Source organism: Musca domestica, unplaced genomic scaffold, assembly GCF_030504385.1.
Source record: "Musca domestica strain aabys unplaced genomic scaffold, Musca_domestica.polishedcontigs.V.1.1 32, whole genome shotgun sequence".
Classification (NCBI taxonomy): Eukaryota; Metazoa; Arthropoda; class Insecta; order Diptera; family Muscidae; genus Musca; species Musca domestica.
In genome coordinates, this window is record NW_026712311.1 from 6,033,332 (window position 1) to 6,050,375 (window position 17,044).

Genomic DNA, 17,044 nt, shown 5'->3' on the forward strand with positions numbered 1-17,044 from the left:
TTGGACTAAAACACCCAAAAAATAGTCACATCTGTCGGCACAGTTATATGGCGTCTATACCAAAACATGAACCTATAGAGCCCATTTTCAATACCAAAAGTCCAGACCTAAAACACATCTAAAATTTTATCAGCCTAATTTATTTCGTTCGAAAGCTCCACAGACAGACGGACATCGCTAAATCGAAATAGAATTTTATGATGTTACAAACGGTATGATAGACTTAGAAGTACCCTTCATACTATGCTGGAGGATATACAGCATCTAAGACAAGAGTTAAAAAAATATTCCTACATCCACGACAATAACTCAAAAAAGTATTTCTCAAATGTCTTGTAATGGAGCTTAGAAAATATGTCTAGAAATTCCAATACAAAAACAAAAAACATATTTCTTATAAATTCACCATAAAAACCAAAGAAAAAAATAGTCCCAAAAAATTCACAGCCGGTGTTAAAAACTCCACCTTTAAGTCACCAACATATTGTGCGAAAATTTGTATAAAATTTCACCATCATATCTCTGATGGGTTTCCTTAAATGAAGTTCAATTAGGCCAAGAAATAATTATTCATAAAAAATCCGCAACCTAGTAGAGCTAGGATACTCCAAAGACTCCTTGAATTCCCACACTTTAAAAAAGTTTTCTTCCAAATATTGGGGTTAGTGCTCAGTAAATCATTAAAAAAATAAAAAAATAATCCACAACTCCAATTTTGATGACCCTTAAAAAAATATTAACAAATATAAAAGCCAATATATGAGTGTCTTTTTTAAAAATCTCGAACAAATGCCTCACAAATCCTCGATTCTAGCTTTGATGGGCCTCGAAAATATGATCCTTAGAAAAATCCTAAAATAATATAAAATTCAATATTTGAGGGTCCTTGAAAAAAATCTCGAAATATCCAAGTTACCTCTTAAAAGGTCCTCGAACAAATGGTTAACAAATCCACAACTCTAGTTTATTGTTCACGATTTTTTTAGATGGCTTCAAAACCATACTCTAACAAAATCCACGATTTTAACTTTGATGGTCAATAAAATATTCTTAAAAATGGATGGTAAAAGGAAAAACTATTTGCAAAAGACAACAATTCTAGCTTAGATGGTGTTTCAAAAAATTTTAGGAATTAGCCATTCTTATTCTTTAAATAAAAATTTATCAAAAAATTTACAATTCTCGCTTTAATGGTCCTTGAAAAAAATTCTTAAAATATCCACGATTTAAGCTTTAATTATTCTCTTAACAAATATTTTTAAAAAATATGGTTTCTTAGTTTGATTCTTGCTTTAATTGAAAAGTTTACGTTTTAAATTTTATGGTCGTGAAAAAATATTAAAAAAAATTGTTTATTATTTTGATGGATCTTGAAAATTTCCAAACTTCTTATTTAAAAAAAAAAAACTTAAAGTGTCGATAGATTTTTGGGGAAAAAAATCCAAAAAAGTGCACGTTGTCTGCTATGATGGTCTTTGAAAAATATTCGCTAAAAATCTACGATTCCAGGCAGAGACATAAAACTGTAAAGATTGGAAAAAAATGCATATATCCCTTTAATGTTCCGATCAGACAATAGATGGCCGACGACATGCAAAAAATGCATTGGAAATATTACAGAAATCTGTTATCACGAAATCGCCAAAAATGGTGGATGACATGTTCTCAAAAACCGATTCCAGAACATTTCCTTGTACATTGATCCTATAAAATTGTGAGCTCTGTTAGATTATAACATAATGCTAAAAATCCACGTTTCTTGCTTCGATGTTCAGTAGCGAAATATTCCTTTAAAATACGACAGTCCTTCAAGTTCCGATAGTCCTCGTAACAAAACAAAAACAAAATTCTTAAATAAGAAAAGATTCTAATTTTGACCGTCGTTAAAAGAAGTTAAAAAAATTTATTCCATATTTCGTGGACCTTGAAAAAATCCTATTTTCAAAATTTGATAGTTATTAAAATAATTCAGAAATATAACTTTGATAGGCCTTAAACAAAATTCTTAAATAATTCCATTGTTCTAGCTTTGAAAGATACGATCCATACGTTGATAAAACTTACTTCATAATTTTTTTTTTAATCCAAAGTAGAAAACTATTCTGGAATATTTACGCTTTCAGGTTTGATAATCGTTTTAAATCTCCCAAATTGGTAGCGTATACGCAATATCATAGCTCATACTTATTACTTTTGTGAATTAATATAAATTATCCGACCGATGCAACGAGTTCAATTATTTCCTGTCAAATTAAAATATTACAAAACATTAAATAACAACTTTTTAATATCAAACATTTGTTATTTTCCCCTTTTTGAAAGCTTTGCTAGTAAATTTTCCAAAACAGGTGAATAGCAACTCCCTTGTTTTCCCCCTACAGGTGCACTGAGCTCCCATTAAAAATTACATAATTCTGGCTGGGCGTTTGAATATTGATTTAATTTGGGATTTAATTTGATTATTGTTCGAAAGTGAAAAAAAAAACCAACAAAACATAGTAACCCAAAAAATAACCGAATACAACCACTTACAACAAACTGAGGTTTTAACGCCTCTGTTACTAATTCAAATGAAATCAACGATCACGCTAGCTAACTTTCTAATCTGCAGACATTCATCTTTATCCAACACTGCCAAATAAATTAGAAGCAGAAAAAGAAATACACCAACAACGATATCGTGTTTACGGTAATTCATTTAATTAATTTTGATTAAAGAGCTGAACTAATTTTGGTTTTGGCATCCGACTTATGGGATTTACGCAATTTCGATTTAGCCTGACCCTCTTTCGATTGCACCAAAGACGACCACATGCCAAGTGGTGAGCTTAAGGCTCAAAAATCTCAATCTCATGAATTGAATGATGCTTTTGGGTGACCAAGTCAAGGCACTTGCCATTCGATTGGATTCAATTTAAAATAAAACTATGCAGGCCACTCGCCGCCACCACCAGAAAGAACTGTTACACCAGAGGCCATGTTGCTTTGCCTACCATCAGCCGAAAATGTTTTTTGATGATGCAGTTTGTTGTTATTTTCCAGTTGGCAGATGGTGTCTCCATTAGGTGGCTGGTCATGGAGTGAGGTTGTGTGTGTGTTTGTGTTTTTTTCGGTGGCTTTTAATGACGCTAGATGAGCTTCAATGTCCAAATCAGTCGCAATCAGCATACAGATGTGTCTGTGACCGTCTATTATGCAACAGAGTCTATTTGAAGTCGGAGTTTTGGCCGAACATCAGATGAAGCATCATGCAAGCAATAATAGCTGCCATAGGTTTTTGTGTGGTAAGAAGTGCGGCGGCATGGAGAGTGGCACCAAAACCACAAGCTTTTTGTTAACGTATTTTTCCTTTTTTTCTTCTGCTTCTTTTTTGAGGCTGTATTTCCTGTTCAAAGTAAATGCTGCTGGTAGCAGCCTGAAACCAAAGATGCAATGATTACTTTGCATGGCGTAAATTTAAGCGGCCGTCTCTACTGCTGCTGCCGCTGTAGATGGTGATAATGATGATGATGGGTATGAGTATGGATGAATGACCACCAACTTCCCCAGATTTATTGATTAGTTTTTGAAACATGCATTCAATACGTTATTCATGTTGTTATTGCTTTAGTTTTTTGTCTGTTTTCGCCGATGTTTTGCGGTCAATTGATGTCGTCGCTTCAGTTTTCATCAGTTCAAATTTCGGTTCATTATTTTTGTTGACCATTATTGTAGCCAAGTCAAGGTTATTTGTATTACATTTTAGAATCAATTTGGATTCTTTTTGTCTTCTTTCTATGGCAGCTATGCAATGGCTATGGCGTTTATGCTTTGGGTCATTTTTGTGGCTATTTCTTAAGTCATGTGTTCAAATGAATAGTTAAGAAACAGAAGACAGGTTGTTAGGTTATTCTGTGTTTTTTTTTCTCGTTTAGTTTCTTTTATTCTACTGCTGATCTAGAGGATATGTCGCTTTTGAAATTTATTATCGTTTGTGCAACAGAGGTTGAGGTTTTCCGTCTAGCCGCTAAACATATCTGTGATCCATGACGAGGGGTGCGATTTAAGCAATGATACATGGGCAACACATGCGTATACGGGTTGTCATCACTTATACGTTTAGAAAATTAGAATTAGAATATCACTCATACTCCTGCACTCCTGCACCACTTAAACGCCTATCACTCATACTCCTGCACACTTGAAAACTTGACAATAACTTAAGAAAAAATAAAAAAAAAGTAAGATGCAGTTAAGTTCGGCTGTGCCGAACTTTCAATACCCTCCACCATTTGGAAGGAACTTGAGAAATTTCAAAAAAAAAAAAAAAAACAAAATAATACTTAAAATTACCACTTAAATGAAAACCATTGTATGGGGACCATACGAAAGCGTGGACCTGCATGCGAAATTTTTCGTCATAGGCTGTAGTACCCATTACGAACTTCAAATACGAAATTTGAAACGATTCCGGTGAATAATGTTGCTGAAATTATGAAAATATCGAATATCGGAAGGTACCGTTATATGAGAGCTATACGAAGAAATGGACCTGCATACGAAATGCCATAGGTTCTAGTACCCATTAAGATCTTGCAATACGAAATTTGAAATAATTCCGGTAAATAATGTCGCTAAAATCATAAAAATACGGAATATCGGGGGCTATACGAAGACGTGGACCTGCACACAAAATTTTTTGTCATAGGCGGTAGCACCCATTGCGAACTTCAAATACGAAATTTGTAAAAATTCCGGTAAATATTGTCGCACAAATCACAAAAATACCGAGTATTGGGAGGTACCGTCATATGGAGGCTATACGAAGACGTGGACCTGCACTCAAAACTTTTTGTCACAGGCTGTAGCATCCATTGGGAACTTCAATACGAAATTTGTAACAATTCCGGTAAATAATATCGCACAAATCACAAAAATACCGAGTATTGGGAGGTACCGTCATATGGAGGCTATACGAAGACATGGACCTGCATACAAAAATTTTTGTCATAGGCGATAGCATCCATTGCGAACTTCAAATACGAAATTTCAAATAAGTCCGGTGAATAATGTCGCTGAAATCATCAAAGTACCGAATATCGGGAGATACCGTTGTATGGGGGCTATATGAAGACGTGGACCTGCATACAAAAATTTTTGACATAGGCTGTAGTACCCATTTCGAACTTAAAATACGAAATTTGAAACGATTCCAATGAATAATGTTGCTAAAATCATAAAAATACCGAATATCGGGAGGTACCGTTATATGGGGGCTATATTCAAAACTTGGACCGACATGGCTCATTTACGAACTTTACCTGTCTACTGGGAAATAATGCATGTATGCTAAATTTTAGCCTTCTATCTCAATTCGTTCAACAGACATACAGATAGACACATAGACAGACGAACATCGCTAAATCGTCATGGAATATTACGCTGATCCAGAATATATATATACTTTGTAGGGTCTATCATGACTATTTTGGAATGACAAAGCTAATATACCCTCCATAGAATGATGGAGAGTATAAAATATAACTCTGAACTAAATTCAACAATTTGTTTAAGTCTATAGACCTTCATTTTCATTTCTAAAAATCTGCTACTATGGCTCGGTGCAATGATAGAATTTTCAAAAATAATCTTTCGATGAAGTTCCATAAGGAACCCACAACTGTAGCTACTAAGAAAAACACATTTCTTAAAAAGTCAGAAAAACCTTCAAAAAGTTCTTAAAAATCCACCTGCAATGGCCAGAAGAAACTTCGAAATATTTTCCAAAAAATCCACGATTTTACCTTAGAAGAGCCTTCCGAAATATACACAATGGCAGTTCTCTTTAAAATATCCAAGAATAAAACTTCGAAAAACTTTTAAAACATTTCCAAAAACCTCATATTTTTTGGTTTAAGGAACTTTAAGTAAATTTTCATAAAAATCCGCGAATTTATCCCTCACGAATTTTCCTTAAAATCTGCAATATTTAAGGTTATTAAAAGCCTATTGTGGCGTATAAGTAACATCACTACTCATAAGTTCATATATTATATTGAATTTTTCTCTGCTGCAAAATATTCCTTTCCTTGCCTTATAAAACCATCCTCCACCTAACCAAACTATGCCTATCAATAATTTTTCGGACAATCTAGAAGTTTGATTTTGATGATTGGTGGCTTGCGCAACACACAACACAAATTAATGACATTTGGTCAGGTCACAAAAGAATTCAAACCGATGGATATGATGAAAATTACATCTTGAGGTTTTTTTTTGTCATAACGAATTTTGCAAAGAATTCCTTTCACTTTTTTTTTGGTGGTGGAAAAACTGGTCAAAAAACTTTTATGGCCACATAATCACAGTGTTCCCATTGCTAACATGTTTTATGTTAACATCAAGTCAATTTCGGCCAACCAAAGTAGTCACATCATCATCGCCGTCATCGCGAAGTTGCAATTTTTATAAAGTCTCATGGCACTGAGATAATTGTCCGATTACAAAGTGGAAAATTTACAAACCACACAAAAATTACCATATTAAAATAGTTGCTTTTAAATAGATATTTATGTTAAAGACATAAATGTATGTAGTCGTATATGTAATATGATGAGATAATTTATGCTTAGAAATTATGGAATTATTTTCAAACACTCAAAACAATGGCCGTTGTTGGGAGCTGTTTTCTGCTCTAGCTGTTCAAAATAATAATTCCCATAATGTCTTAATGGGAATGTGTTAGCAGGTAAATGGCAAAAAATGTGTGCCACAATCATTGGCATTGTAAGAGTAATGTTCAAGAGAAGGTATGTCACAACTGAGATGGGGTAAAAACACAACCTATAAAATGTAAATGTATTTTATGGGATAAAAAAATAAAATAAAAAAGGAAGACCAGACACATGAAAATATTCAGGACAAATTAATCAACTAATCCTGTTTCATAAATCACGCCTTATTTGGATATGTTTTAATGTATATTCCAGAACCCTTTAAATATTCCTGTTCCATAGACTGCGCCCTCTTTTGTTCAGTTTAACTATTTTATTAATTCATTAAATAAATAACAATGATTTGTAAAAATTGCGCCATCTTTGGTTCAGTTTCATAATCTCATGAAAATCGTCATAGAATAATCCCCTTTCTTGAATTTCACTTTTCTGTTCAGTTTCAAGTTCTCCGGAAAATCTTTAACAGGAATACCCGATAAATCATCAAGTCTTTTTCAAAAACAATGCCCTCTTTTTTCAGTTTTAGCATTCCCGGTATTTCTAAATAAAACAATCCTAATTCATAAACCACGCCATCTTTTATTCAGTTTAAGTACTTCGTTAATATAAATTAAGTCCTCAAATAATTCTACTTCACAAAATAAGTCCTGGTAAATCTCCATCATACGATTCTCTTTAGAAAGAATGGTAAATCCCCATCAATGAATTCTCTTCAGTTTCGATCTGGTATAACCGCTCCAAATAATTCCTCATCCGTTTCAAAAACATGACCTGTTTTGTTCAGTTCCAGTATCACAGAAAAATCTTCATATCAGTTTGAAAATTCAGAAAATCGCCATTGAATAGGATTGTTTTAAAAGCCACGCCCTCTATTGTTCATTTTCAGTATTTCCGAAAACTTTTTAAAGAATATGAATGTTTTGTAAAACGCTCCCTCATGTATTCGGTTTCAATGTACTAGGAAATCTTCATCAAATATGTCTGTTTCCAAAACTACGCCATCTTTTGTTCAGTTTCAGCACCTGGGGAAATCATCACCCCTCCGTTTGTTATAGTATTATCACATCAAGCTGTTTCTTAAATCACGCCTTCTTTTATTCAATTATAGTACCTCCGGGAAATCTTCATCTAATATTTTGTTTTCAAAAATCACAAACCCCATTTGTTCAGTTTCAATATCCCAGACTATCTTTATCAAACACGTCTGTTTCCAAAACTACGCCATCTTCCGTGCAGTTTCAGATTCTGCGACAAACCTAATTGAATACAACAACTGTTTTAAAAAATTCACACCTCTTTTTTTTAGTTTTATTATGCATCATTTTCTTTCTCCAATTACGCCCTCTTTTATTCAATTAAAGTATCTCTGGGAAAACTTCATAGAATATTTTGATTTCATAAATCACTCTCTCGATTGTTCAGTTCCAATATCTTCGGGATAGCTTCATCATATATTCTTGTTTCTTGACACACGTCTTTTTGGATTTTTGAAAAAAAAAATATATTTACGTTTTGTTAATCAAGCTCGATTGGTTTAATTTTTTGCTCAATTTCAAAATTTCCAAAATATCTTCATTAAATATTGCTGGTTGATAAGCCACGCCATCTTTTGTTCTTTTTAAAAGTTGTGGAATATCTCCATAACCTTTTCCCGTTTTTAGATCACGCCATCGTGTGCTCAGTCAACATCTTTGGGATATCCTCTTCAAATATTTCTTTTTTCCAAAACCACACAATCTATTATACTGTAGATGACCTGATGTATTCATTTATTCTACAATGTCTGACCTCAAATAACAAACCACGCCCTCTTTTGTTCAGTTTTACTAACTCCAGGAAATCTTCATCATATGGGATATTCAAAATATCTTTATAAAATAAATATGTCTCATTGTCTAAGACCTCTTTGATTCAAGTTTGAAGATTATCATTATAAATATTCGAGGCCTTAAGCTTCAAAATTTCCAAGATGATGTAGATGTTCGGCAAATATTATTGGTTTGTAAAACACGCCATCTTTTGTTCAGTTTTCTAACTCCGTGAAATCTACAACACGTATTCCTGTTTCGTAGCACACATGTATATAGGGTTTTTAAAAAAACTGCACAATAAATATGTATATTAGCCCACTTTGGTTCAAGTTTGAAGATTATCATTTTCAAATATTCCTCGTAATATTCAGTCAATACTATTGGTTTGTAAAACACTCCATCTTTTGTTCAGAAACAGAATTTTTAAGGTATCTTCTTGTGTATATGGTATCTGGTCTCATCTGTTCTACTACAAGTGACCTGTATCCCTATGTACGATAGATGGTCCCACAAAACTCATCTTTTCCATGAAAAAATTCTCTGTGAGCTCTTTTGTGCTTCCTTAGAGGAGTTCTCAGAGCTCACCTGTTTTACAATAAAAGGCCTCTGAGAACTCATATTTTCAACAATAGCTGGCCTTTCAGACTCTATCTATTTTCCAAAAGTTTAACTTCTCTCCATCTTTCACATTCCATGTTTTAGACTATGTCATGTGACATCTAAGCAATTCTAGTTCAAATGGAGTATGTCAAGTTATTATGTTATTCATAAATTCTACTTTCTTCGTGTGTCAACGAATTTTGCCGCCACACATCATCACATCATTGTGTGCAAATTTTTCTCACAGCATTCAATGATGTTTTTCCAACACTCGTTTTTTTTTTGCTCAGGTGCTCACTGAGCATCAGCGGCCTGGCACACAAACAACCTGAATTGATTAACCTACAAAAAGAAAAACCAACCAAGGCAATGACAGCAGATCAAACCAATGTAATTTCGACAGCTTTGCGATCCAGTTTCCATATCTAACTGAGCATCAGCAGAAAACTAGGCCAATGTACGCAGCCATTCGCTTAACTTTGACAATCAAAATACAGGGGGTCTTCATTTCAATAACACTCCATAACAGAAACATACAAAACATGTCCAGGTCTCCTCTTAAATATAAAATATATATACATCGTATAAGGAAAGGTTGGAATGGCAGAGCTATGGCTATGGACTCTGGTCATCTTTTCAATGGAGCCTGAGATACATATATATTTACTACAACATTTAGCTGCTACAACCAAAAACTGGTTCACCACAAGCAGACAAGAAAAGAAAACCTCCAATGGAGTTTTTACTTTCATTAAAACGCAAACGCTTCCAACAACAAGACAATTTACCATGCCACGAACCATTGACGCATTGTGTGACCCACTTTTGTGTCCATTTCTAAGTGTTCACTTTGGTTTAAAGCGCGGCAGTTTGTTTATCCACTGTCTGGTACTTGATTTCAATGGAGTGGCCAGCCATAAATATCCGAAAAAACCTGCTAAAAATATGCTTGTCAACCGTTGAATGAATGTTGTCGTCTTGATCGTCGTCAAATTATGTCTTTGTTCCAATGGAGTTGTTTGAATAGTTTTTGTCATTTGGACATCTGGCCAATGATTAGCAAATATTGTGTGGTGCGATGGTCGCCAAACCCCCCGGGGCGAAATGATGCAATCAGATTCGCACTTAAAGTTGCAATGAGTGAATCTCAAATTATGGGTAATAAGGTGCTGGCTAACAATTCAGTACTCGTAACAGCCGTAAGTCTGTCTGGATATCTAATTTTTCTGCAACAATAAGGGAGTAACCTTGGAGCCAAATCCTCCTACACGAATAGGTCTCTGAGTTCATCCACATGCTGTATGATAGATGAGCTTATATAATCCAGTAGTCTACCTCTGACTTCATTTTAAAAAGACTGCAACTATTCCACAGCAGATAACGCTTGACTCCAGTGGCTTTTAAGCTAATATGATCTTCTCATACAATCCACAGTGTATGACCTTTAACCTCGTATATTTCATAGTTAATGATCTCTCAAATCATCTACAATGCTATGAGCTCACATACCCTTCATCAGATGACCTTTCAAACAATCTAATCTATAACAGATGAATTTATCTACTCCGCTATAGATTACCTCTAAACTTATTTCTCAATAGTAGAGGATGCCTTCTGAGTATCTACTTTCGTATCGTTGATTCCTATCTCTCAACTCTACTCCGATCTGACAAATCCTACAGTAGCAGATACCTGAGCTCATACCAAAGATATAGCCTGAACTAATCCACCCTACGATGATGAGTAATTCTCTTTGCCCAGGGTCCCTTCCCTCTTATGTAGTATAAATAGTTCGCATAAGTGTCTCCACGATTGGATAACATATTCAAGTATCCAAAACAAACCGAGCCTAAGGCAAGGTACTCATTTACTTTAGCCTCTTATTAGCTGTTACGTGTCAAAAAAAAATCGCCATATCACTTATTAATCGTTTTTTTTTTCTCTCTCTTTGTTTGCAGCCTCCCTTTCACAATCACTTCCGTCGCCAATTGAACGTACAACAGCATATTTTGAGCGATGTCCATCAACATCATACCCAGCCAAGACAAAATCAAGGTCTTTTCTTGCAACAATCGCCCAGTGTTGAGGTTCCACTGCCACAAACCCAGCAGCAAAGAAATCATCAACGATTCCCGGCATCGGGACCCAATCCCTTCAATGGCGGTAATCAACAATTCCAGAGATCAACCCACAATCAAGTGCATGTTCCCCTGCAACCACAGCAACAACAACAGCAGCAGCAACATCACTATCAACCTCAGCAACCCCAACAATTCCAACATCCCCAACAAATACAGCACCAACAACAGCAACAACCTCCTGCCGCCGGTGGCCAACTTGATCTACATCAACAAAATTTCCTAGCTTTACGAAACTTTGCCAGCCAATCTATTGGTCCCCAACAAAGCCCCCCTCAACGTTCGTACAATAATAAACCCTTCCAGTCCCAGCCAGGTTTGCAACAACCTCAATATTCCACCCTGCCCAATGAAGCCTACCAACAACAGCAGCCGACTTCCAATTTTGCCATAGGTCCACAAATTCTACCACAAACCCAACAAAAGTTGCCCATTCAGGCCCCAGTACCAACATTCCAGACTCATGCCGCACCCCAAATTCCCTTCTCTACCGTACCACAATTCTTCCAGCAACAACAGCATCAACCTACTCTCCAGACAACCCAACAAACATTTTTGCCACAGACCCAACAAAAGTTACCCCAGGTTGAACAAAACCAACAATTTGCCTTGACTCCCAACTTGGGTATACCCGTACCCAATATATTCCCCAATTTGAGAGCCAATGTCAATGTCAATACCTACAACCAACAACAACAGCAGCAGCAACAACTTCATCATCAACAAATTCAACAGCAGCAGCAACAACAATTTGGACCTCAAACTTTCCCTGACTTAAGACAGCCCGCCTCTCCCGAGCAGGAATACAAACAAAAGTTGATCCAGAAACACGAACAATTCGTCCAGAAACAATACGAAAAATCCCAAAATAAGGTCAAGCAACAACATGCCGAATTTGTGGCCAAGCAGCAGACTATTAAGCAGCAAGTTTTACCCACCATAATTGGCGGTAATCAACAACAACAGCAGCAGCAAGTCTACAGCAATCAACAACAATCGGTGAACTATAATCCACCTCGTAGCCGTCCCGTAGGACCATCAGAGCTACCTTCCTTTGCCTCGGCTGTCCAACAATACTACAAGGAACACCCAACTACTACCACCACGACAACAACAACTACAACAACCACAACCACACCATCTGCCCCACCAGCCAGCAAGACCAACTCCAAGTCCGCCTATGGCCAACTGAAAGCAGAATTGGGTAAATATGGACAAAAGACAACAGCCAAGAAACCAGTGAAAACTTTCGGACGTGATGAGCTTTTGAAACAACTTAAGGCCGCCTTGGCGGAAACACCTCAAAAGGAATTGGGAAATAAGACCTACGAAGAAATGGATTTGGTCTTGCCCAATGGAGAACGTGTCCAGGTTATCCGTACCACTGATCCCAATTTGGTCAAGGGTCAGCAATCCTATACCCATGATCAATTGCAAAGCTTGTTTGGTGATCAAAACATTGAAGCTGTTGTGGGAGGAGGTAGTTCCTCCAGTGGAAAGTTGAGTCTAAGCGATATTGCCCCAGAAACCAAAAAAGATTTGGTTCTTCCCGGCGGTGGCAAGGTACAAATTCTAAGATCACCCGACCCACAAGAGACCGTAGATCCACAAAACTTACCAGGTGGTGTAGATCTTTCCAGTCTGGCCTCACTGTACGGGGGCAGTGTGGAAGGTGTGTCCAATGGTGCCAATAGCATAGCCAGCACTGCTGTTATACAGTCGGACTCCGATGAGCCACCATCTCTAGAGGAATTAGCTAAACGTGGTCTGATCCCAGAGGGTTATGAAATTGAAGGTTTGAGTTCACCCTCGAAACCCAAGGCCCAACCTAAGCCAGCACCCACTTTACCACCCAAGAAAAAGGCCACCTATGTTTATTTGGAAGAACAGGCTGATGGTAGCTTCAAAATCCAGGGAGTAAAGGCCAATGGCGAAAAGGAAACCAAACAGACAGGAGCTGAAGTGGAAAGCATCTTGGAACGCATACGCAGCGGAGATATTAAATTGCCACCCTCGGTGACCCGCTTGACTTTGCCCAATGATGAAGTGGTGGAAATTGAATCGGGCAATATTGTAAAGACCACCAAGAAGCCACCAACTACAACAAGCACAACTACCACAACAACAACCACTACCACCACACCCAGACCACAGCCAGCATCAGCCACCAGGGCCACAACCTATAGACATCATTACAATTTCAAGACCACCAATGCCTATCATCCCTCAACCACCACCCATGCACCCTATACCCATCGGGCCAGCACTCGACATTATGATCATCATGCTGTGTACAGGCCAACATCAGCCTCACGTTACACCACAGTGGGTACACCAACTCCGGCAGTTGTGTCCTCAACTCCCTATGACCCCATCACCGAACATTATGTCGAAACAACCGTTGATGATCAGCAAGCTGTCCAATACACCGACACTTTGGTTGAAGAAACTGAACACAAAGAAAAATCTTCAGATGTTGATTCGCAATCGGCAATTTCCATGGCCTTGAGTAGCCCGGCCTCAGCAACAGCCTCCACAACAACAACCACAGTCTCAGGATCAAGTTCCAGCTCAAGCTCCACCACGACAACGACAAATGCCAGTGAAGATTTAATACAAATCCTCAAATCGAATGGATTATTTGCCATGGCCAAATATCTAAGACAATCGGGATTGGATAGTATTCTAAATGAAACTGGACCCTATACGATATTCGTGCCCACCGACAAAGCTTTCAAGAATTTGTTGGTGCAACTAGGAGGTCCGGAAAGAGCAGAAGAGAAATTCAAGGCCAATCCAAGACTACTAAGTGGGGTGAGTTAATTGTGAGGTCATCTGATAGATAGAAACTAAAATGCTATTTTTCTTTGCAGCTTTTATTGCACCACGTTATCCCCGGAGCTTTTGACATTGCCACCCTGCAGGATGAGATGACTGGTGTTTCTTTGGCCGGTACCCAATTGAGAGTCAATCAATACAACATGCATGACCAAGAATGGAATGATGTTACAGTAAATTAAAATAGTTTTGAATTCTTTCTCAATACGGAAATTGAAAACCTCGATTTTTTCAGCTAACAACCATCAACGGAGCCATGGTGGTGCTCAACAAAAAGGACATTAAAATACCCCAAGGCATTGCGCATGCCATCGATCGTGTTATGTTCCCCTTACCTGTGGGCGATTTATTGCAGACTCTACAATCGGATAGAGAAAATCGTTTCTCCACATTCTTGAAGATTTTGTACACCTCTGGTTTATCTGAGAAATTGCAAAGTAAAGGTAACCCCGAAATTCGCCATCAAAGGACACATGAAACTGAAAAAAAATCCATATTTCATTTACTTGCAGGCATTAAAACCTACACTGTCTTTGCTCCCGTCGACAAGAGCTTTAATGACTTTGAATCGGATACTTTGGAAAAACTAATGAATGACAAGGAGGTGGCAGAAGAATTCGCCATGAAACACATTGTTCCCGGAACTTTGTTCTCGGCTGGTATGCGTTTCTATCAAGTCAAGGACTCATTGCTGACCGGTAAAACAGTTATCTTGCAAAAGACCTCAGCTGGCAAAATTAAGGTCAACGATGCCCAGATGATCACCTCAAACATACCAGCCACAAATGGCGTCATTCATGCCTTGGATGGAGCGCTGGCGTGAGCTTCAAGCGTCAATTAATTTAAACAAAAACTAGTGTTTTAAGCTCTAAACTTAAGCTCATCTATGAAAAAAGAGAAACAAAAATTTAGAAAAATTTCCACTAACACACACACAAACATCGATCTTGCCAGTTGTTATGTTTATGGGGCCAAGGTGCTTAAATGAAAGCTTATGATTGACACAAAAAAAGAAAAGCTTTTTGGCCTTAATTCCATAAAACTTAAACTTAATCATTACGAAGACAACTACAACAAAATCCTTAGGTGCTTCCACGAAATTTGGTATTTGTAATGCTCAGAAAGCTTTGAAAGTCATTGTAAAAAACGTACTCCACACATTGAAGCTTTTTCTGCTTAATGCAAAATTGCACAAATCGCAAAAAATATACATTAATTTTAATTTTCTTTGTTTAGTTTTTTAATATTTATTTTTTCGACCCGAAATTCTTTATGTATAATTTTTTATTTGTTTTTTTGATTTTATGAATTTTTTTTATATTTTTTATACAGACAAAAAAAACATGAAAAATTATATTAAGTTTTTATTAATATAAGGCGTTTCTATTAATACACAAATTGTACATTTTTTATACAATAAAACGAATAAAAATTAATTATATGAATAAAAAAATTATATTTTGTTTTTATACTGATAAACGTGATGTCAGTAAAGGGATAGAGGTTAGTTTTTATACCCTACACCACATCGTGGTAAGGGTATTATGTCTTTGTGCATTTGTGTGTAACATGGGGAAGGAAGCGAGATAGACCCATAGTTACTTTGAGGATCTTCATAGAATCACTTTCTGAGTCGATTTATGCATGTCAGCCCGTCTGTCCGTCTGTTCATGTATTCTTGTGAACAAAATAGAGGTCGCATTTATTATCCGATAGAGATACAATTTTCCAAACAATATTTGATTGGCCCAAGGACAAAACCTATAGAAATATATCTCCCATATATCTTCAAACGATTTCGGGTTAATGGTGCACCAAATTACCCGTATAATTCCAATTTACCTAAATTTTGGCACATCCAACCGAATTCAGCTTAGAAGAAAGTACATCAAATTTGGTGAAAATCGGTTCAGATATCCCATATGTTTCATCCGATTTGGTGTTTAAGTCCCTCACATTCGTAATATGCATTCGACAACAATGATATTTGGTACCAGATATCAGATACAAACCAGAAATAGCTTTGCCAAATTTTATCGAGATCGGCTAAGTTTTGGATATAGCTCCCATATATACCCTTAATCCGATTTCAAGTTTATTGTGTAAATAATGGCTAATATTAGCCCAAATAGAGTGAATTTCCATTTTGTGGAACTCGGCTGCGATATATATTTTATTAATATAATCCTCTTCGAAGTGATATCATGCACTCCATAACAAAGTTAGTTGGTATAACTGATACAAATGTCCCCGTCAAATTTGGTAAACATTGACTCAGATATATTAGTTCCTTCTGTATATAAATTATAACTGCTCTAAAGCCAAAGGTTGATAGGTGGTATGATCTACTTCAAATAAATTCTTTTGTTACGGGAGCTCTACAGAATATACGTAGTGGTGTAGGATATAATATAATTGTACCTATTATATTGGGCTTTACGAAAGCATGGACTTATATGGGCAACGTTCGGCCACAGTAGGTAGAGCTTTGAACGATCTCCAAATACCGAATTTTAAGCTACTCCTCTGGAAAATAAGGCTAAAATCATCAACACACAGAAAATGGGAAGGTACAATTTTAGAGGGCTAATCCAAAATTTGAGCCTGTATAGACTATGTCCTGCTACAGTCGACAGAACTCCTTACTGAAACTGAGACTAAAATTGTCAAAATGCCGAATTTTGGAAGTACATTTATATGGGGACAATAGCAAACAGTTGACCGATATAGCTCATCTTCGAACTTGACCTACCTGCAGACAAAAGACAGCTCTTTGCAAAATCCGTTTTCCGTTTCATCAGATGCTGTTTGGACTCTAATGTGATTAACAAAGGCGGATATAAGGACGGACATAAATAAAGAATTTTACGCTCGTCAAGAATATATATACTTTGTTGAGTCAATGAATATTTCGATGAGTTTGAAATCCCTTATCATCTTTACA

General features: G+C 36.6%; 1 protein-coding gene across 3 annotated transcripts in view; it reads left to right on the top strand.

The window, feature by feature from the left end:
- LOC101892635 (serine/threonine-protein kinase WNK1) overlaps window positions 1-15,554 on the top strand; it is a 75,283-nt gene extending 59,729 nt beyond the window's left edge. For 2 of the 3 annotated variants that reach the window (XM_059125220.1, XM_011296181.3), the window contains 4 exons: window positions 11,083-14,076; window positions 14,136-14,273; window positions 14,336-14,543; window positions 14,613-15,554. In XM_059125220.1, the coding sequence (XP_058981203.1) occupies window positions 11,083-14,076; window positions 14,136-14,273; window positions 14,336-14,543; window positions 14,613-14,923 (3,651 nt within the window). In that variant the 3' untranslated portion in view covers window positions 14,924-15,554. The remainder of the gene's footprint in view (window positions 1-11,082; window positions 14,077-14,135; window positions 14,274-14,335; window positions 14,544-14,612) is intronic. The other variant, XM_059125221.1, reaches the window with a different exon arrangement.
- The last annotated feature ends 1,490 nt before the right edge of the window (window positions 15,555-17,044 follow it).